A 23,940-nucleotide genomic window follows, 5' to 3' on the forward strand; every position below is an offset into this window, starting at 1 on the left:
TTTATTTCATTCGAAATTGTCTCCTTTTACTTCAATACAGCATAAATGCATTTTTCCGAAAAGAAAGAAGTCGCACGGTGCCATATCAGGTGAATAAGGGGAGTGGTTAATGGTTAAAATGTGATTTTTGGTCAAATAATCGGTCACAAGCGTCGATCGATGAGACGGCGCATTATCGTGCAACAAACGCCAACTTTCATCTTCGCGATATTCAGGCCTAATACGTCGTATACGGCGCACCAAACGCTTCAAAACTCCAAATTATAATACCGCATTAATGATTTGGCTGGGTGGAACAAATTCTTTATGGACAATACCCTTGAAATCCTAAAAACAAATCGGCATTGTCTTCACTTTTGACTTCTCCATGCGCGATTTTTTGGGTTTCGGCTCGTCCGATGCCTTCCATTCAGCACTCCGGTGTTTCGTTTCGGGATCATATTGGAAACACCACGTTTCGTCACCACTCACAATATTGTAAAGGAAGTTTTTGTCCTTTTTGACCTCTTTAATGATTTCCTTCGAATGTTGGATTCTTAGCAATTTTTGGTCGTCAGTCAATTTGTGCGAAACAAACCGTGCACATACCTTTCGTAAGCTCAAATGTTCGGTCAAAATGCGATAAATCGATGTTTTACAGATGTTTAATTCCATTTCATAAACTTTGGCTAATTTTTGATGAACTCACACAGTTTCGATGGAATTTTCGGTGATCACGGATTTTGATTGGCCCACATGTTGATCGTCATTTATGTCCTCACGACCACTTTGAAAACGTTGAAACCACTCGTACATTCTGTTACGGGATTTGCAATCAATTTGTTTCATCAATTGTAATGTTTTGGCAAAAGTTTAACCAATTTTGAAACAAAATTTAATGTTGACTCTTTGTTCGAAGCTCATTTTCGCCCCGATAACACAAACATACTGACACGTAAAACGCAATAACTTCACTTCCAATCGATGAAATTTCATGACCATCGTTATCACTGGACAATCAATAAAGATAACAGATTCTAACGCACCAGTCGACACATAGATGGCGCCACCAGGGGGCGTTAGCTTTAAAAAGTCATATTTACATACTTTGGAACGCACCTTGCATAAAGATTTTGGAACTTCCAGATGACTTTATACCGCATATATATGTAATATAGGTGATATATATGTGAGATATCTGAATAAAATTGAGAGGGTATGTTTTTCATATAACGGTGCACATTTGTGCTTAGAATGAAAGGGTGAAAATTCGCCTTAGACCCCATTTAACGAACTTAGCTCTTCCTTACTTGTTTTTAATATATTTTTCCACTTTTTTACAATCTGCGGATATACAGCTAACACACCAACTAACTTTTCAATGGTAAAACTCTGCAGCCTCTACAATTTTTCACAAAATCGGTTGAATTTAGGCATTTTTTTAATTATGGTGAGAAGGGATAAAATAATTATTCATGATCTTCCTACTATTCCACATGTGTACCCTATCCTTGTTTACATCCTGAAACTGCTTCACTACCATATAATATTGAAACTCCAACTTCGTCCGCTTTAAGTAATTTACTGAATATTTAAAGTTCCAATTTTCGCAAAGAAATCAAATCCAAACAGCGTTCGTCGCTGCCGTGTCAAGAATTTTCTCCGTCTGTAATTTTTGAAGTTCATTATTATTACCAGATTTGCAAGTCGGGTTAATGCAGCCAATATACAGGTTATTTGTGTAAAATTGGCGCAATGAAAGCAGCCAAAACAACAAACAACCGAAAAAACAACAAAAACCAACAAATTACAACCGAAAATTCGTGTCGAAGAGCAAGAGTGAAAAAATGCTGGAAAAGTGATGTCAATAAAAATTGATGAGAAATGCTCGTGCTTGCAGACAACAAAGCAACAACAAATACGTAACAAAACGATAAAAATAACCAACCAACAAACGATTTGCATATTCAAATGCAGGAAAAAGTGAAGCAGCGCAATGCAACCCGTTCGCGGCCAGCGGCACTAACAGCAGCAGCGGCGCAACCAAACCACAGACAAGACGACGGCGCGCTGGCGTCATTTGATGTCGTTAGCTCGGGCTGCTTTGGTTTGGTTTGGTGCGGTGTCTTCCTGCTGGCTGGTGGCAGTGGCAGTGGCAACTTGTATGCGAAAAACAACAAGATTTGCGATTTGTGTTTTTGTTGTTTTCGTCATTATGCTTTTAGCTGACAGACGGTTATGTGTGAGGAGATGATGATGACGGCCATCACAATGATGATGCCATTACTGTTGATGTTGTGCGGTGGTATTCGTGATGATGATGATGACTGTGATGACGATAACACCGGAATCAAGCTAGTCGCAGCCACAAAAATGTGGTGCGCTGCTGACCTCCAATGCGCAGCGCGGCAGAAGATAAAAATTGTGAATAAATGGCATGAATGTATATGTATGTATGTAGAAAAAAAGAAATGAAAATGCAAAAAACAGGAATGCAAAACGAGCTAAAAACTGTCTGTGCATATTTAGCCTGAGCGCTGAGTGAGTAAGTACATTCCAGGCAGGTTAGCAAACCAGCGCAGCAGACGGCCAAGTGCCGAAAGTCAGTCATATCGAAGATGACACGCGGCAACGGCAACGGCCGCGGTTGCAGTGGTCTCTGTGGCACCACAAAGCCAATGTGTGTGTGTGCGCGCCCAACGCGGATGTGTGTTTGTGTGTGTGTGTGTGTGTGTGGTATCCAGAATCGGGAGAAAGTGCATGAAAATGCGCCAAGAACGTGATACAATGATGCAGTGCGGCGTGGCTAAGTGTGGCGCTTTCGTTGTCTGACAACTTGGCAGCCGCATAGCCGCGCAGCTTGCGAATATATACGCTTCTTCACTTCACGTATTAGCGCTTGAGACCTGCATCAACAGCAACTTCCAGCTACAACAATATGGCTGGCTAAGGAAAAGCGAAAATAATAATGACACTGCCCAGAGATTTCCGCAGCGCATCGAGGTAAGCACCAGGCGCATATGTACGTATGTACGTGTGTATGTATGTGGGTACTTGAGTCGAGTGGCGAGGTCAAAAGCCAGTCAACGCCGCAAAATATACACCGGCAGCTGGCAGGGCTGGAACGAACGCAAAGGAGCGCATCGAAATCGCCGACTAGAGTCAGCGTTGCAATGGAAAGGAAGAGTGCTTATTGATTGTTTGCTAGGCACGAGTGTTGTCTATGTGCATGTGTGTATGTGTGTTGCCTGTACCTTCAGCGCATCATTCGTGAGATTTTCGCTTTCAGCGCGTTGCCGTTTTGCCTTCTCTGCTTGGTGCTTGAATATGAAAAGTGAAATCTGCCTTAATTGCGTTGAATCGACAGCAACAACAACAAAAACGACAACAGCAAAAACAACAAAAGCAATAAGAGCAACAATATCAAAAGAAACAACAGCAAGCGCGACAATGTCAGCAGCGGCAGCAGGCGTTCGGTTCCTTTGGTCGTGTAAGGGCTTTTCGCCAGCAGCCAGTAATGTAAGCTACAGGTAAATGTCAAAATGTCTGATTTAACGGTTAAATACATCACGAATTCTGCACGCCTCAACTCGTTGCTGCTGTTGCTATTGTTGCTCGTGCTGTCGCTTTGCGTTTAAATGTTGCCGCTCAAGCGGAATGAGTGCATTTCACATTTCAATGCGATGCTACGCTTGATAAGCGCATCAAGGCGCTGGCGTATGAGTGACATTGGTGGAAAGGAGCAACATTTCGCTGCAGTACTATATGTTCCCTGCGTTGGTGTGTGGGAAATTATGTGCTATTTTTTTGTATATTTTTTTTTTTAGTTTAGCCGAAAAGTTTAACACAAGGTGACTTCTTTTAAAGAGTAGAATTGTTTATGCAGACATTTGTAGGAGCTACTGTCTTGAAAGCATAATTGTATTTCAAGATTATGTCTTTTTTGGACATGTAATATTGAAATAAGAGAAGAAAATTCTTTTTTGGGTTTCTAAAAATAAGTTTTTGAGGCCTGGGCATAGTTCTTAAGGGGTACGCCTAGTGAACTTTTGTATCAATTGTTTTAAAATCTTAAGGATATACTTTAGAGTGGGTAAAAAACGAATAAATTTTTTAGCTTGGTACTGCGAAAAATAGATTCTTAGACACTTCTACCAAATTTTCTCCAAGTATGAGGTATTATAGTGACGGGAAGGTACTCCGCCTTATAATTTAATATTTTTTTCTTATAATGAGATCTTATCGACGCGCCAGATAACAAGAAATACTAGTTGCCACCCTTTAAATAGCTAGGTGCTAGGTGGTGAGCTTAACATCTCATTTAAGTCATCACCAAAAAGAAAAAATAGCTTAAATATCAGCTACGCATGGATATATGGAATTCTTTAATGATGGGTGATCCATTTTTAGGTTCTCTACTTTTTTAAAGAAAGAACCTGGTAACTGGCGAATGACAATGATGAATGAATGTTTCGCTCCAAGGCTTGAATCGAAGCGGGATTGCCCGCATAGCTTTTACGTAAACCCAAATGAACGGTGTGACATCACATCGTCTTGTTGAAACTAAATGTTACCGAAATAACGAGCTTTAATGTCAGTCATCAAGTAATTGGTACTTATGGCCATGTTGCCGGCATCATTTTTGAAGAAATATGGAGCGATGATTCCATCGACCCACAAACCATACCAAACCGTTGCTTTTTCTGGTTGAAATGACAGCTCTTGAATCACTTCAGGCTGTTCTTCGTCCCAAATGCGAAAATTTTGCTTGTTCCCAAAGTCATTGAGTTGGGAGAAGCTACCCTTACTGTGAGCAAAGAGATCACTAGATCTCTTGCGATCGATCTTGGGCCAAAGACTTTTGTGACAGCGCAAGTGGCGATGGTGGCCAAGAGGATACGGGAGCCTTTCCTTGCTAGCTCATCAGCTTTACAATTTCCTGGGATTACGCTGTGGCCTGGCACCCATACCAGTCTTATCTCAATGCTATTGATAGCGAGGTTAAGCACTCCTTGACCAATTCTGAAGGCTAGTATCCCCGCTCTGCTATCTGAGTAGATAGTCATTTCTGGAAGAAGGCTGCACCCTGGAATTTACTGCTACCTTAATGAATGCAACCTCAGTTGGAAGACACTACAATAGTCAGAAAGTCTGAAGCTGGAATTGATAGAGAGGACCCTGACAATAAACCCCTCCGCCAACTTTCCGCCAAGCTTTGACCTATCCGTAAAGACGCTCACTGCCCGTCTTCTCCAACCGCTTCTTCTTACCACAACTCTCTCTCCAGTATATGGGCACGGAACCCCACGCAACCACCTGATTAAATATTACTTCGTCGGAGTAATAACACTTTTAAGTCTCTTATATAGTAGAGACTAATGGACACTTAATCTGTTCTATACATCTTAGCTTTGTCATGATTGAGACTGACCCAACGCTGACAACTTTCCAATTCTCAGTGAAATGAACAATAACTGTCATCAAATTTTCTCACGTAATATTAGCAGTTTTAAGTTCTTTCCTTATACTTAAAAAGCAATAAAATAATACATCTTTAGAGTCTGCTACATATTCTGCAGACGTCAGACAGTTTGGACTAATGTCATGATGGAATCTGTACAAGTATGTAGCTTCTAAGGCATCCGTGTCTACTTTTAGTCAGGTGGAGATCCAGGTCTCCATGTCGTTAGTCCTATCTACGAATGTAAATCTAGGTTCCCATTTCGTCAGTTTATCTATGAATTGAAATCCAAGTTTCCATGTCGTCAATCTATCTATGAATGAAAATCCAGGTTCCCTTTTCGTCAGTCTATCTATGAATTGATGTACGGTATCAATCTGTTGATCCACCGTTCTTTGGTTGACGTACGCCACCATTGCAGTCACATTCTGAAGCTTTTGATTACCTCTGCTCTTTTGGCTTCTATAGACGGATAGTATGACGGTCGCAAACCTCAACCAAAGGACGGTGTATACTCGTGCGAATTCGTAACCCTGGATGTCAAGGTCTGTCATACTGACTATAACTTCAACGTAGCAAATACTTCCAGATACCACCCAAAATTTGCGTCGAAGCAAAATGTACTGAAGGGTTTCTGGTAATGGCCACTGATAAGGCTTAACGATGGAATCATCAATTTATATATATCTCAACAGGGTTACAGGTCATGAGAATATACATAAGTACATGTATTGCTTGAGAAAGTGTACAAATCCATTAGTGCTAAAAGTCGAACATATAGTATTTCATTTTATCCAAACCCAATGATATATGGGACATTTTATCCTCCATAACTGGATCGAGATTTCCTTTTCCGCACAAGCGCAATCACACGCATACACACTAACAAACGCACACGCATACATGGACACAAAGTGCGATAGCAATCATTTCCCTGAAATCAGGCAACTAACTGAGAAAAGTAAACAACTTTCACCGCCACAAATAAAATCAATGATGGATACAGCCGAAAATGTGTACGAAGCCACAAGGCGGATAGAAAACGAAACCGCAAACATGCCAATATACTACATTGTACGAGCATAAGCGACATTTTGGGCAACGTACCACACCAGCATCAGCACCACTAGTACTAGCTGCGCCGGCAGACATCTTCGACGCAGCGAATTCCTCATTTCTCATTGAGATTGCAATCCTGCCGCAAAGGCGCTTGAGTTTTCTGCGAAAAAAGTAGAAAAAAATTAAAGAGAAATAGCGCGAAAAAGCGGCGCTGTCTGCAAGCGTTTGCGAAGGTGAAAAGCGGCCATGGCGAACAGGTTCGCCCAAAGCGATTCTAAAATGCCAAATTTATATGTTAAATGCCGTTGCGGTGCGTCGATCATTCATTGGCGATTTTTACTACTGTTTTGCTTTCTACGCGCGTTTTTCAACTTGTTTTTTCGCAGCCTTTCTACGTTGATTTGTGCGTTTTTAACACACTGGCAGCTTGTACTGAGCGGCTTAGGCTTTTACGCATGCGCTTAGCTGTCTCACTAGCTCACATATATGTGTGCAACGCATCCGCGTACGAGGCGACACTCTTTGCCGCGCCGACAGCCAGCGGCACCAATGCATAATATTACGCGCTCGTCGCCGCCGAGTAAGCTGTTAAGGCAATAGCCAGTTTTTTTTTCTTTTTTGTCCAACCAGCTGAAATGGCCTGCTGGTCGTCGCTGGCAACAATAACAGAAAAAGGCAATTGCCCCATTTCAGCATGCCGGCAGCAACATGCAGCATTTTGTTGTTGTACGCGCACGCAATAAACGCAGACGCACATGCTTCCCAACGCGCCGCCGAGCCATTCAGAAATCCAATCAGCAAATGGCCAGTCTGCGTGGCGCAGCCGCTCTGCGCCCATACAACACCAGCTACACGCCACGCGCCGTCAAGCGCCTTGACTTTCGGTGCAAAAATCACTAAGTTTGCATTTTGCCATTTCGGCTGTTCATCTCTTTTAACGTGTTTTTGTTGTTTTTGTATGGGCGAATTTGTGTGTGGCGGTGAACAGGTTGCAAATAGGCCGTTTCCTTGTCGACTGCGGCGCGCCGCCTGTGCCGCGGGTGCGCGCGTGTGGTGTGGCATTTCGTTTTCATTACAATTCGATTGATTTTTGTTGTTTCTGTTGTTGCAGGCGATTTTATTCTCATGGTTCACTTGGTAGCGCTGTTTGTTATTGCCGCATTGCCGTTCGACTACTTTGAACTGGACGTGTACTTAGTTGTGTTATTGCTGTTGTTGTTGTTGTTGTTTTTGCTTTCATTCAATTTGATTTGCCGCGCGTTTTCGCCGAAATCATCATTGAATTGTAGTTAATTAACATTTTTGTAGAGTCGTTAAAAGTGATAAAAGCGTAATACTTGTGCGCTTGCGCAGACACTCACATACATACATATGTATATAAATACGAGGTTGTTGTTAGTGTGTTAATGGCAACAAGGTGCTCAACTGAACTGGAAACGAAATTTTTGCTCATTCAATTAAAAATGCGAAACTATTTTTCTTCTTCTTCGCCGCGCTTCTCGCCCCGCCACGTTCAGCCCAACTTGGCCGCGCTTCTTGACTTTCGTTTGCCGAAACTAGGTCGATTTCTTGCTTGACGATAATTTTTCTCCGCGACTTGTTTGTAATTACAGTTCGTTTTCGCATTACCGAAAAATAATAAGAAACAAACGAAACACTAAAATATACAGTTAACTATTCGGTTAGGCTGTAATGAGTTTCTACCGAATTGGAAAATTATCATTTTTTTGTTGTTGTGGTTGAACTTTAATTTGCATTCGCTGTTTGATTTTGCGCGAATGTTAATCACTTGTTGTTGTTGTTATCGCTATTGTATATTAACTTGATTTATGACTTTGGCGAGTCAAAGGTAATCATCGAGTGAACTGAACTGAGGACACGGTAGTTGGTGAATAGAAAAAACAACAGCAAAACATTTGAGGAAATTTTGGTTGAACTTACATTGTGGAGTCAAACATAATATATCTCTAATTTAAAGCATGAGTTCGTGAATGATTACGTAATGCTTAGCTAATGAGAGAGATAAATAGTCAAAGAGATATATCTACTTGCTAAAAATAGGTCAGGTTAGGTTAGGTTAAGTGGTCGAACACAAAAGAGATCTCACTTGAATAGTTTAGACGGCCGATTCGTTGTGTTACCTAAAGCTCTTACAAAGTAGAACAAACCGCTATGTCTCCTGGTTCGCTGTTTCAACCTCATTAATGCAAAGGTCGGACAATTTAGGAAAAAGTTCCTGTATATTTCCACTTTGCCTGTGACAAGGTTCAAATGATTGTGTTCAAATGAAACCAACACCATATGTAGAAAACCTGGTTAAAGGTTCGCCATGCGGCACTCAAGAGCCTGGTGGTATGAAATACCCGCCTTTGGAAAGCGCAATAGATGTATCATCTCGTTCGATCCCAGGTCAGGGCAGTTAGGGTACCAATAGTAGTTCACAGCCGTCGTCACAGCAAAGGCAATTATAATCGCCCTATCCATCACCACATTAGCCTTCACCGGGAGGTAAACCACCAACCACCACCCCCTAGAATGCATCTAAAAAATTTGGTATCACCCCACGGACCGCCAACTATGAATATTGGTCTGCCACCTAGTGCATCTGGTACGCCACAACCCAGTTCAATGCATCATGCACATGAATGCCTTTTGGATAGTGTCCAGTAAGAACACCTAAGATTGCGGCAAGATGGATTTTGCAGTTGAACAGGATTGGGTTGTCCACAAATGCCTGCTAAGGGTACGTGCAATCCATTGGTACAGAGCTAAAAGGCAAGTTGTCAATGGAGATCAAAGTTTCTTACATTTTGTTGCAAGCGCGGTAAGGATGGTTCCTCGGAATAATAATCGATTTTTCATTTACCGGCGATTTCGCTTTTATCTATTATTTCTGAATATCGTAAAAATAATAGTTCCCATAATAATGTCATATAGTTTGCAAAACTGAAATTGATATTTTTTTCCAGTCGGTAATAATCTGAGGCCTGAGGGTGTTTTTGAAAACATACAAAATCGGTACATAGTGGATGTGGCAAAAAATTATAAATATAATATCCGTATTGGAAAAACCTCTGTTGTGAATCGAAGACACCCTTTGCCCGATTAAGCAGGGCTTCAAAAGTTGAAAGAATCTTGGGCGGCCAAAACTGTTTGATGATGAGGACTGAAAGCATTGCGCGATGAAAATTGTTGCCAAACACAAGAAGAGCCCGCAGAATCATTAGTCGGTTATTTCAAAATGCTTAAAAGCCTCCGGTTACATTAAAAAAAGGATTTTGTTTGCTATAAGTATGAAAAGTATTTCAAAAACGAAGGATGACTACTCCTCATGGATCTAGTACCTGAACTCCATCTGGTATCGCAAAGGATCAAAACTCTATGCGTGGTTCATTGGCCTACCAGAGTAACCTAACCTAACCTAACCTAACCTATGCACAGACTGAGGTTGAAAAATGGGTTCATTAGGAAAACCTCGAGTATATGTGCACAAATTCTGTGTGAAACGTGCCAAACCAGAAAAACGCCAAAGTTATACTCTATTTTTGGTGGGATCAGAACCACATATTGTATTATGATTCTCAAAAATTGGCTGGAGCTATTTATTTGGAAGTCTACCGAAATTAACTAATCAAATTGATGTGAGCGATTGCCGAAGAACGCCTGAAAGTTGCGACACGAGGCAATAATATTAAAAACGCTCGCTCATATTGCACAAACGATTAAAAATATTTGGAAAACAGCGTTTGGGAAACCCAAAACTTTCCCTTTATAGAATATACATAGTTCACATCAGAACAGAACCCTCGCAGTTTTTTAGGATAGAATCCAAACAATGCCGGAAATTTGGAAAAATTTTATAGCTTCAGTTGAGCAATACTATTCCGCGTAAACGGTGTCAACGCCGATAAGGACGGTGAAGAAGACTTGTTAATCACGGAATCGTTTGGATCTACATATAAAACGTTAGAGCGTCAGACATGTCGGTATTTATGCCGTCGCGAGCTCGTTATTGATAAATATTATTAACAAAAAGGTCTTGTGAGTTCCTTACACTCAGTTAAGCACGTCTCTCATCAGTTATAGAGCTTCTAAACATTGATTGCATTGACTTCGGTGACCACTGTCGTACATAAAATGGCGAAGTGGAAACACAGCTTCTGCTCTCACTTCTGTGGCCATCCATAGCAGCTCATCACTTAGAAGATTTTTAATGGTTTGAGATATTTCATCGAAATATGAAGGTTTATTCCATATGCCGAGCTGCCAGCATAACAAAGAACATGACTGTAATTGTTTCGATTGGGAATCAATCACAAAACCTAACCATCAAACCAACAACAAACGCCATTATCGATTTTAAAAATGGAATAATCACCTCTCCTTTTTATGTCCCCCATCAAGTCAAGTTGTGACCTACATGTTGCTAAAATTTCAAGTACTTTGCGCATTTCAGGTACCTTAAGCTAACCTCTAACAGTTCCGTTTTCATTTGTCATCGAGGAAAGTGCATATGCGTCTGTTTTTGCAATATTTGCAGTGCGTATTGGCACAAGTGTTAGTAGCACAAGTATGCATGTAGCTCGTAGCTGTCATTGTCTGCTGAATTTTTTATTGTCAATAGAAAGCACTCAACAACACAGCAACAACACTTCGACAAACTATCTAATTTTCCATCGAACACTCACTGCCAAAACCAAATAAGCCCAGTACCGACTATCCGGCAACAAATGAATGTGTGCAGCGTCGCGAGTGATGCGTTGATGTCGTGTTTAACGCGCATGCGTAAAGAAATTCATGTCGTCTCTAGGAACACATATATGTATATATATGTGTATATGTAAATATATATATATATACATGATAAGTGAAGTGTAAGTGTGGGTCTGTTTGATTTTCGCAGTAAACAAGCTGCAAACGGTATAAGTGTTCGATTGCTGGCACAGCAGTCATTCATGTAAAACGGCGCTTTTCCCTGTTGACAATGTATGTCAGTGTGTTTGTGAGCGAATGCACTTGTGCACGCATGCGCCGGCAAAGAAGTCCATAACATGATAGCTCCGGTAGTTTATACCGCTAGTCTGCGCATCTTACTTACACGCCTGCCACAGTACCGGCATATTCCGTGATGCTCTTTTGTATGGACTTATATGAGTATATATATATTAAGAATTCATTTTTATACCCTGTACGAGAGAATGATGAGGAATGAATCGTTGAAGACCTTATAAAATATAACGATCAGCGTGACGCGTAGGGTCTGTTAGCTACATATGTCCGTCTGCCTCTCTAATTACGCTAAATGGTCCCTCAGTTTTTGAGTTATCAATCCGAAAAGTTTCACATGTCCTTTTCTTTCCCGTTTCTTGGTTTATTTGTCGAAACTGTCGTTATCGGACCACTATAACCTATAGCTGTCATATAAACCGATCGATCAAATTTAAGGGCTTGTATGGGGAACCTTTTTATTTGACGAGATATTTTCGTGAAAGTTGACGCAGATTAATTTCCAATACAGTGCTATATTTACCGAGAAATTTGTTCAGATCCAATGACTATAGCATATAATTGCCATACAAACGGAACGATCGGAATCAAGCTCTTCTATGGAAAACTTTTTCATTTGGTGAGATATCTTCATCAAATTTGCCACAGATTATTGGCCAAGACAACGGAATAATCTTGGAAGAAATTGTTCAGATCGGACGACTATAAGGTATAGTTACCATACAAACTGAACGATCAAAATCGAGTCATTGTATTGAAAACTTTTTCATTTGATGAGATATCTGCATCAAATTTGACACGGACTATTAGCCAACACAATAGTATAATTTCCGAAAAAATTCTTCAGATCGGACGACTATAACGTATAGTTGCCATACAAACTGACTGATCAAAATCAAGTACTTTTGTGTTTTTGAGGGGTATTGTAGCATCGTTGCGGCGAAGTTATTTTTTTTTCTTTTTTCCTGTAAAAATGCCGCAGCTTCCTACCTTATATGGTTCGGTGATATTTCAGTTGCTATATAAATACATACAAATATACTTCCATATTGTTATAAATGCATTTCTCTACCTGTATGCATACATATGTATATACCACATAAGTATATGTTGCATGCAATCGTTGATGGTTGTTGATGATGATGGATTGCTGCTCATCAGCAATAACCAACAATAACCGACGATATCGTATCATCAACTGGTTTGTCTTGCTGATGAATTGTCACCATTAAAGCAGAAGAAATTCTACCAACAACTTTGCGTCTAGGAAAATCGTCAAGTCCATGGCCAATAAAAGAAAATGCACAGCCAAAGCTAGACAAAAAGAAAGCAAAACCTTAAAAAGTATACAGCCAAGCCAGAAATAGATTTGCACAGAAAGCCATAGCTGTAAATGCACAGATGAATAATATATGCGCAAATGGCTTCGTGGCACGTTTTTTTATCTAAAAATATCACCAACCACTGACACGTTTTCTAGCCTTGAACTCATTCTACCACTTGTCCCGTTATGGCACTGTTTCAGTGGCATTGGTGCGTCTACTAAGAACAGGTGCCATCAGCGTTTGCTGGAAGTGATTGTGATGATTGTGTTGGAAAAAGCGAAATTGGTGCACTTTTTCCTTGCGTGTCACACATATGAAGTACTCCCGTTAATTGACACTACATTTATGCTTCGTGGTGTGTGATTGGAGCAACCCATTATGGTCTTATGCAATTAGGTGCATCTTCAGTGAATACGCGCACTTGGTAATTGGAACATTTGAAATCCGTTGGAGCTTTGCGGATCTCTTGATTGTGAATGCTTACGCATATTTATGGTTGATTGGTCTGATTTGATTTTGATTGGCAAGTGCTCTATGTAGGAATTGATGTTAATGGGGAGACAAAACAGATATGACAAGCGGATAATGGACCTATTGGTATTTTTTGTTAAATCGTATGTGGTTTACATGTATGGCTAGCTGCGAGTAGTAAGTTCCAAAGGTCTAAAACTGTATTGAGATTTCAACGCGCTTTTGAGATCTTTTTCAAAATAGTACTTAACAAGGGGCTGGTATCGAGATCGTTTGAAATTGGAGACCGTTTGTTCAAATGCCAGTAAGAATGGCTCCGAGGGACGTAAGATTTTCAGGAAGCATTAATTTTAACAGATAACATTCTATTGTCCACCAAATGTTGGCGTGTACAAGAATAGGACTCCAAAGACCTAAAAGTTTTCATTCTCAAATGCTATTGAAATCCTTTGAAAAATGGTATTATCCAAGCGGTAGCGAGATCGCTCTAAATCGGAGCAGTGGGTTCAAAAGCGTTCTATTAAATGTTTTACTCTCAGATGTTTGCCCTTGTTTAGCGTAGATGGCCCTGGTCTTATGATGAATGAACACCTCTATATACTATTCTTTAAGTATATGTATGTATATATAAATCTGTTTAAAAATTGTTGAATGCTTGAAGGTTCATATGTCCCAGATTTTCAAGAGATACTACCTTTTCCTATACAACATTATTATAAAAATATTCAGTGGCCTCTCTTCTGTCTAAAGTTGTTGAATTAACTCAACGCAAGTGTAAGGCAAACACTTTTTCCACTGTTTCTTTGATTCTATCTCACTATAAGCCCCGAATGTTTTTATTATCGGATTTATAAGCTAGCTCGCTCCTCGTGGTACCAAAGGGTTAAGAACCGCCCAAACTAACGTCTAGTAGTGGAGTATGAGGATGGAGTCGTGTGTAGAAGTTCACGCTAGTGAGGAAAGTTCTCAGAGCGCCATTTACTTGGGAATAGCCAGAAACGACTATTTTACATATGGCTCAAGCAGTTCATGACTTCCGGTCTTAGACCACGGCAGCCAAAAAACCACATGTCTGACGACGACCTAAAATGAGATGGTTAAACATCACTCCCCAGGGTTGTGCTCTGGGTTTGGGACCCGTCCTGGAAAAAAAAGAAGAAAACAGACTCTGTTGTGAACTCGGCAATAACCGCGTAAGTGGTGTCTACGACGACAAAGAAGAAGAACTTAACCAGAAAGAAATCAATACTACAAGCACAGAAATAAAAGTCAGAGCTCATCTACTTTAATGACCGAATTATTTACCCTGTGATTTTTTCCCTTCTAAATAGTATATTTCTCTTACTTCAAGACACGGTTGAGACTTTCGAAAGATCCTTAAACCAAAAGCCTTTATAAGCACTGATGCTACAAACAAATATTTGAATATATTTTTTCTAAATTTATGTCTTAAAAAGTCTTCAAATAGTCATATAACTGTTTCTTTATTACTTGAAACATTACAGATCACGCTTGCAGATGATGTGGACGTAGTCAAAGCTATCACTGGCACAGAGGAAATTTCCGAGCATGACAATGAGGTCGATCAGGTAGCGCTGGAATCGGAATCGGAACCACAGCAACCACCAAAGGTGCTATATCAGCACAACATTCAACAACAACAACCAGGTCCAGGACCAGCACGTAGTAAGTTCGGTTATGATGTTCTTAGTAAAAAACAAAGTATTTAAATCTTTATCTAATTGCGACTTTAGGCAATCATCAGAGCATTCCACTAAGTCTGGGACAACCTTTCGGTCCACCACCACCACCCGCACAGTTGGCCTATCAAGGCCCACCGCCGCCATTACCACCACAACGGCCGCCACCACAGCAAGTGCACGCGCAACAAGTGCTGCCCGATTTGAGCGTCGGCGCCTCAAGCAATAACGAGATCTGGTCGTCACCGGTGCAGGACATGCCGAAAATAATTTCACTGGATGTAAAGTGCGAGAAGAATGGCATGAAAGTGTTTGTGAAATTCGATAAACCATTCTATGGTATTGTCTTCTCGAAAGGACACTATAGTAATATGAATTGCGTGCATTTGCCATCGGGACTGGGACGCACTTCGGCCACTTTCGATATCGGGCTGCATGAGTGCGGTACATCGGGCAATACTGAGAATGGTTTGTATGGTTATGGACATGAATCTGGTTCGGGCACCTACTTTGAGAATATTATTGTCATACAATACGATCCGCAAGTGCAAGAGGTGTGGGATCAAGCGCGTAAGCTGCGTTGCACATGGCACGATCAGTATGAGAAAAGCGTGACATTCCGGCCATTCCCCGTAGATATGTTAGATGTGGTACGTGCAGATTTCGCTGGCGACAATGTAGGTTGTTGGATGCAGATACAAGTGGGTAAAGGACCGTGGGCCTCAGAGGTCTCGGGATTGGTGAAGATCGGACAAACTATGACTATGGTGTTGGCTATCAAGGATGATGATTCCAAATTCGATATGCTTGTGCGCAATTGTGTGGCGCACGATGGTAAACGTGCACCCATACAATTGGTCGATCAACGTGGTTGTGTCACCAGGCCGAAATTAATGTCACGCTTTACGAAAATTAAGAATTTCGGCGCATCAGCGTCTGTGCTCTCCTATGCACACTTCCAAGCATTCAAATTCCCGGACTCCATGGAGGTACACTTCCAGTGCACAATACAAATCTGTCGCTACCAATGTCCCGACCAGTGTTCTGACCCCAATCTACAAGAGGTACATCATCTACAAGTCGGACCAGAGTCACAATATGGTCCACCGCCACCACAATTGCACGTCGACACTTATCATGTGAGCAGCGGCATCGGAAAGCGGCGTGACGAGCGACGTGTACAACGCCGTACACGTGCCGTCGATTCCGAACCGGAAGTAGGTCTCAATCGTATCATTAAAGTCGTCTCTTCGGGTGATCTCACCTTTGCCATTGACGACCAGACGAATGGCACAAACGTGGCTGCACCACAAACCATGGTCTTCCCAGCACGCGAAGATGGTCTTATTTGTATGACAACGCCTGGTTTCGCGATCACTTTGATTATACTGCTTGGTATACTCGTAACCTCCTGTCTCATATCAGCCGTACTCTATATACGTTTGCGGCCGTTCTCATCCTTTGCTCATTCAGAGAAAGAACGTGCAGTGGCTTATACGAATCCGCAATTAACTGGCGCTATGCCCGTCATACAAATACCAGGACCTCCAAGTATCAGTCAAGGTACTCTGACTAAGTCACGAACGCATACATGAACTACGAAAAGTGAAAAAATAAAGCGAACACAACGAAATACGAATTGGACTCGGCATAACGAGGCGTCTTTATCACACACATACAAATACTAGTGCACGCGAACAGCATAGCTATATTTAGATCCGATCCGATGCGAACTGATTGTGCGCTGCATCGATTGGACTACAAACAACACATTCACGACAGTCTTCTTTCGTTTGCAAATGCCTCTGGGGCGGATTGTTAGTTGAGATATGCAATTGTGGTCTTCGGATCACAACATGTAAGACATACTAGGGTAAAGTAATTTTAGTTTTTATCAAAATAATATTTATTTTCTATCGTTTTTACAAAGTTTAATGGAATTATTCGACGGTTCAAAAGTAACGAATCAGAATATTTGTTGTTAAAATTGATAATTTTCGACGAGCCTTTCGAGTCTGTTTGGGCCCTCTGTATTGGTGGCAGTCTAGTGCGTACATTTTTAGTTTTTTTATAAGAAATATAGAAGTGAAGCTTAGTTTTTAGGTACTCTTAAGTAATTTATTGAGTTGAAGAACATAAAGATGTGTACAATAAAACAAAAATCGGTGCTAAGCCATATTCAAAGTTCAAATGCATCCAAGCGACCTTTGTACAAAGGCTATATTGATTCGTAGTACGCCAAGCTTATGCTCTATAGTAATTCTATCTATAGATTGGTAGCAAAATAAATGGTAAATATGTTCTAAATTACGGCCTATTGTCAGAATAGTAATTCAGCGCAACTAACGTTAATTCTAATGAAATTAGCAGGACACTATCACATGTATAGACAAATTCAGCGTCTTAAAAATTATTCAGCGCATTTAAAAAATGCTGAGATGTGAATTCAGCTACACGATTTTTCGATTTAATTCTACTCAATCTGATTCAGCTCCCTTTTAATTAATGTGTGGCTAACGTTAACTATAACGAATTCAGCAAGTCATGACGACATGTGTAGACAAATTCAGCGCCTTAAAATTTATTCAGCGCATTTAAAATATGCCAAAATGTGAATTCAGCGACATGATTTTTCTATTAAGCTCTTTTAAATCTGATTCAGCATACTTTTACATTATACACAAGTTGAATGTTTTTTATCATTATGTTCTATTTATTCAAAAATGTGGTGAATTGTCAGAATAGTAACTAAACGTTACTACAGTTAACTTTAATGAATTCAGCAAGACATTATCACATGTATAGACAAATTCAGCGCCTTAAGACGTATTCAGCGCATGTTACATATTCAAAAGTGTGAATTTAGCAACATCATTTTTCAATTTAGCACTGCTAAACCGAATTCAGCGCTTTCTTAATCACTTGAATATCATACAAATATTGTGAAAGTTAGTTTACTCGGAGTTTTCTGTCATTTAGCGCATATACAGTTCAATAAAATCATTTTCTTATTAATTTGCATTACTAAAACCACATTCAGCCAAAAAGTTTTACATAAGGTTTTGCTGTAGCAAATTCAGCACATATTTCAACTACTCAGACTACAACTGTTAATTGAAATACTTTTCATTTGGGTCACTTTTCAAGGTATGTTTTAGAAATGGATTAGTTTTTCTTAATTCAGCTATTCAGCGCAGCAATAAATTATGAAAATATTATATATATTTATATTTTTTAATGTTATTCAGCTTAATGCTTTTAGTTCACTTTGCTTTATTCAGCACTTTTTTAACAGTGAAAACAAATAATATAATATAATTTCTGCTTTGTACTTGGTACTCGTACAACATCATTTACCTCTTTTATATACCATAATGCTTTACTTTGTCTACTATATTGTTTTTTTTTATAGATTTTTAAAGAATAAAAAATCAAATAAAATACCGTTAAATAAAAGGAAAAAAATAAGAAATAGTAACCACACAACAAAAAACACAAGAAAACAAAACATTTACAAAGTTATTAAATAGTGTAATTAAACTTAAATGCAAGCTTGAATTAGTCACTAAATATTTTAAGTGCGTTCATTAGTTGTAAGTACTAAAAAATATTATAAATTACAAATAATGAATTAATAAGGAATATGAAACATAGACTAAATATTAAAACAAAAAAATATGTTAATTTATATTTATTTTAATGCTTATTTTAAAACTAAATACTTTCTAATAATTTTCTTGTTATTTCTTCGACTGAAAACCTTTTGCAACCGTTAATTATCAGCAATTAGTTAAATTTATATTAAAATATTTATTAACTTATTTAATTGATAATTTATTATTTATTTATTAATACGCGATAATGCTTCTGAAATATTGAATGTACAATGTTTATCATAAATATTTTTTATTTATTTACATACATACATATTTATTTGTATTCTTGAAAGAAAATTCAATAAATATTTTCCTCAAAAAAATATGCCAAAATTTGTTTCATTTGCTGCAATCAATTTTCAAAAAAAGTGCGCCGTATTTTTTATAAAAAAAAAATTCTAATTCTAATTTTCAATAAAAAATTTTCATTATATCAGATTTTTAAGGGGTTACATGGGGTTCCTTCGGTAAAAACAGCTTTTTTCAAACATTTTTTCCATATAAATTATGAAATAATTTATTAAAATTTTTTATTGTTACAAATATTCACTATTAACAAAGAAGCAGTATGACTCCTTACAAGATCATCTAAAGTGAAAAAATACCTGTTTTAGTTAAAACCTTAACTTAGAACTAGGACGAAGGAAAACAACTGAAAACTGGATTTTTGGCAGTCATTTTTTACAAAAAAAAATGCAAATTGCAATAAAAATTTTTTTTCAAATAGTTGTAATCGAAAAAAATCCTTTGTCCAAGTCTTTAAGAAATGTATCTGAAAGACCTGTGTAACCTTTCATGAAGATCAGTTAAGTAGTTCTCGAGAAATCTTGCTAACCGACTTCAAAAGCACAGTTTCGAGAAAAACGAGCTTCTCAAGGCTTTATCACCGGAGCTATTACTCGGATCAACTAGGACAATATTATAAAGGTGTTGTAACACAATAAAAAAATCGATTTTTAGAGACCTGTAAACGCATGTAACTCCTTATTCTTAGATGTGTATATGCATACATATACATATGTGGATAATACAGCTTTAAGCTTACAAAAATTTAATAATGTTTGGTTCTCACCTGAATATGGCCTAAGAGTATACATCAGTTTTCCTGTTCAAATCCAATCAATACTGCATTAACAACATCACCATATGTGGGTAAAACAGTTCCTCTTCTCATTCGCTTCAACTAACTTTTCTTCCATTTGCTTCTGCGTTGTTTAATTTTGAAAATAATACTAAATACACACTTTCCGCACACACTTTTTACACGATTTCTATAGAACATTACTTAAACTATTAATTGCACTTTATAAAACTTTTTTACAAAAACAAATTTTATTGAAATCCACGATTTAATGACCCGGCATTTCAACGCAACTTACGCTCGCGCACGAATAAACGGAACTGACGGAAGACGATTAATATGGCGGCGGACATCTGTTTACCCACAGAGTTGCAGTTAATGGACTAAATTTTGGGTGAAAAAGTAAGACATGAAAAGAAAGAAAATATTTAAAAAGTGGTTTTTATAAAATAATTATTGCCGTGTTTATAAAAAAAAAAAAATAAAATTATAATTATTAAAAAATTATATCTAGTAGATTAGTTTTAAAATAATTAATTATATTTAATATAAATAATTGCAATTTTTTTTGAAATAGAGAAATAAATTTATTTAATAGTATGGACTAAATTTTCGGTAAAAAACTAAAACATGAAAAGAAAAAAATATTAAAAATAGTTTTTAATAAAATAAGTATTGCGATTTTTAATAAAAAAAAAATAGTAAATACGTTTTCAAATATTTAATTTTATTTAACTTAAATAATTGCAAATGATAAATGTATTAATTTAATAGTATGCACTAAATTTTGTATAAAAAAGGTAAGACATAAAAAGACAAAAAAAAAATTAATACAAATTTTTATTTAAAAAAGTTAGTAAATTAGTTTTTAAATATTCTTTTTATTTAATGTAAATAATTTCACATTTGCCATTAAACTTATTTGATAATTGAGAATATTTCAAAAGTAATTAAAAAATCATTTAAAAAATAAAATTATTTTGCTAGGGTGAGCTAACTCCCTTATTTTGTTGTACACCTAAACCCTTAATTTATAATACACACACACACACACACACATAGTACATACATACATACATATATTATGTGCATACGTTTATCATTTTACCATTATTAAATATATAAAACCATTATAAATACATAAAAAAATGAAAACTGAATTTTTGATTTAATATTGTTAAGATAAATTTATAAAAAATATCAATATAAATATACATATTTATGTACGTATGAATGTACATACTTACATACATATGCATATACATACATTTTTAATAATGAAAATTTATTCATTTTTAAAATAAATACTTATTACTATTTTTAAATGTCCTTTCTCATATTTCCCTATTTACACACTACTGCAACCCTAAAATCGCTTGTCAAACTTCCGTTGACATTTAAGTTTTTTGTCACTTCCCTCTTCGTTATATGCATATTCTAGTTGCCAACCAGCGGTGTAAATTAAAAATATATTTTATAAAAGAAATATCCTTGAAATAGTAACTTTAAGTAATAAATGACAAGCTCATTCGATTTTACATTGAAATAATGCGTAAAACATTCTCGCTCATTGTCATTGAAGTGTTCTAATGAGAAGTGAGCAAATGCGAAGCCAGCAGCGCTTCAAGGCTACACGCGGCGCAGTCTGCGCAGTTGGCTTGCAGTGGAAGGTAGCGATCATTGAATAATTTTGAGCTGTCGGCAAGAATGTGTATGAAAATAGTTGCTCGAGAATAGTACAGATTATTTTGTTAACGAAAGTTAAGCAGTCCTTATTCATTTCGAAGCTGCTTATATATATTTTAATTACGTATTACGTATGTGCATACATAAAATGGTAAAATTTGCAAAAAGTTCACCTGTTCTCAGCCCAAAAGTATACCACAGTTTTCTTCGTTTCTTGTACTTCAATAAAACCTGCATTAACGGCGAAAGTATTTTATGTGAGTAACGCAGGTTTTTTAGCTATTCACTTCAATTAGCCTTTCTTTCACTTGCACATTTTTATTTTCACAAAATAACACTAAACGAACACTTCCCGTACAAACTTTTTGCATGATTTCGATAAAACACTATTTCCACTTTTGATTTCACTGTAAAACACTTTACTTACACTAATTACCATAGAGAAATTCACGATTTAAATACCCGGCACTTCAACGCAACTTACGTTCGCGCACGAATAAACGGAACTGGCGGAAGACGATTAATATGGCGGCGGACATATGACTACACACAGAGTTGCATGCATGATGCAAGTATTTAATTAATAGTATTCCGAAATAATAGTATTATAGTATTAAAGTATTTAATAATCAATAATTTTAATTAATAATATTAAATGTATGTATGTATGCATATTTTATATGACACAATTTTGTTGAGTGCAATATTATTATCTGATTTCATTTGTAAAGAATATATTAAAACAATTAGAAATAATATTTTTTTAATTAAAATCTTAATATCCTTAAATGTGTTCCTTTACAAATTGATTAAATATTAATAACAAGCATTTTATAAGTAAGAATTTGTATATAAACAAATAAATTTGTTTTTTTTTTAATAATATTATATTTTTTTACAAAACCCAAATGAGTGGAGATATGCTTTAAGGCAGTAATCTGGCTTATCGGTCTTAGGAAGCAGAACAGCAGTGGAAAGTGTTACCAGAAGCAAGCAACTTCACTTCTACTGGGTGCCAGGCCACAAAGGTAACGAGGGCAATGAAATGGCGGACGAGTTTGCCAAGAGTGGAGTTTGCCTAACACCCGAAAATGTTATCAAAATTGGGAAATCCTTGCATTATCTATACGATGATTTGTAATAAAGTAGTACTTTTACATACATATATACAAAAATGTATGTAGATAAATTTACTAGCTCATTGTTTATTGAAAACAAAATATTTAAATTAAAAAAATTAAATTTTTTTTTTAAGTTTCAAAAGTTGATATATTATATTTGTACATACATATGTATTTATAAAATTACATACATTTTATATAATGTCAAATTTCAATTATTTATTATTTTTCAATATAAAATTAAAAAAAATATTTTATACTCCTTTTTTGTGCAACCCCTAATGTAATACTTGCATCATAACTGTAACTCCTTTGCCTATCATATGTGCACCACTTAATCGGCGTGCATCAGTTCTTCTCTACAAGTGCGCGTAAGTAAGTTGCGTTCAAGTGCCGCGTAATTAAATCGTGAATTTTTCTAAGGTAATTAGTGCAAGTAAAGTGTTTAACAGTGAAATCAAAAGTGGAAATAGTGTTTTATCGAAATCATGCAAAAAGTTTGTGAGGGAAGTGTTTGTTTAGTGTTATTTTGTGAAAATAAAAATGTGCAAGTGAAAGAAAGGCTATTTGAAGCAAATAGCTAAAAAACCTGCGTTACTCACATAAAATAAATTCGCCGTTAATGCAGGCTTAATTGAAGTACAAGAAACGAAGAAAACTGTGCTATACTTTTGGGCTGAGAACAGGTGAGTTTTATTGCAAATTTTACCATTTTATGTATGCACATACGTACATATCTACTAATTTAAGTGTAAAACTTCTAAATGAATAAGGACTGCTTAAAATTTTGTTAACAAAATAATCTTCAGTATTCTTGAGCTAGTTTATTCACATTCTTGCCGACAACGCAAATTTATTCACTGATCGCTACATTCCATTGCACAGCCAACTGCGCAGACTGCGCCGCGTGAAGCCTTGCAGCGATGGTTGCTGCATATTTTCTCAATTATCAATAGAACACTACAATAACAATGAGCGAGCATCATTTACGCCTTATTTCAATATAAAATCAAATGAGCTTATCATTTATTACTTAAACTAACTATTTCAACAATATTTCTTTTATAAATCATATTTTTAATTCACACTGGCGGTTGGCAACTAGAATATGCACTTAACGAAGAGGGAAGTGAAAACAAATGTAAATGTCAGCGGAAGTTTGACAAGCGCATTTAGGGTTGCAGTGGGATGTAAATATGAAAAAAGACATTGAAAAGTAGTATAAGTAAAAATTAAAAACTAATAAATTTTTATTACTAAAAATATATGTAAGTATGTACATCTGTAGATATGTACATTTATATTGATATATTTTATAGATTTAGCTTAACAATATTAAATGAAAAATTCAGTTTTCAATTTTTTATTTATTTATGATTGTTTTATATTTTTAA

At 37.1% G+C, this 23,940-nt stretch overlaps 1 protein-coding gene and 1 long non-coding RNA gene across 2 annotated transcripts in view; one reads left to right on the forward strand and one right to left on the reverse strand.

The window, feature by feature from the left end:
* Positions 1 to 18,867, forward strand: part of LOC105224369 (uncharacterized) — a 40,112-nt gene extending 21,245 nt beyond the window's left edge. Inside the window, exons 4-5 of the mRNA XM_019989580.3 lie at positions 14,808 to 14,988; positions 15,057 to 18,867. Coding sequence (XP_019845139.2) covers positions 14,808 to 14,988; positions 15,057 to 16,597 — 1,722 coding nt within the window. The 3' untranslated portion in view covers positions 16,598 to 18,867. The remainder of the gene's footprint in view (positions 1 to 14,807; positions 14,989 to 15,056) is intronic.
* LOC125778317 (uncharacterized) overlaps positions 1 to 21,921 on the reverse strand; it is a 62,110-nt gene extending 40,189 nt beyond the window's left edge. The window contains exons 1-2 of the long non-coding RNA XR_007422628.1: positions 21,599 to 21,921; positions 19,731 to 20,122 (exon numbers count right to left, since the gene is read on the reverse strand). This is a non-coding gene — a long non-coding RNA (uncharacterized LOC125778317). The remainder of the gene's footprint in view (positions 1 to 19,730; positions 20,123 to 21,598) is intronic.
* Positions 21,922 to 23,940: the final 2,019 nt, after the last annotated feature.

The sequence above is a fragment of the Bactrocera dorsalis genome, chromosome 4, assembly GCF_023373825.1.
Source record: "Bactrocera dorsalis isolate Fly_Bdor chromosome 4, ASM2337382v1, whole genome shotgun sequence".
NCBI lineage: Eukaryota > Metazoa > Arthropoda > Insecta > Diptera > Tephritidae > Bactrocera > Bactrocera dorsalis.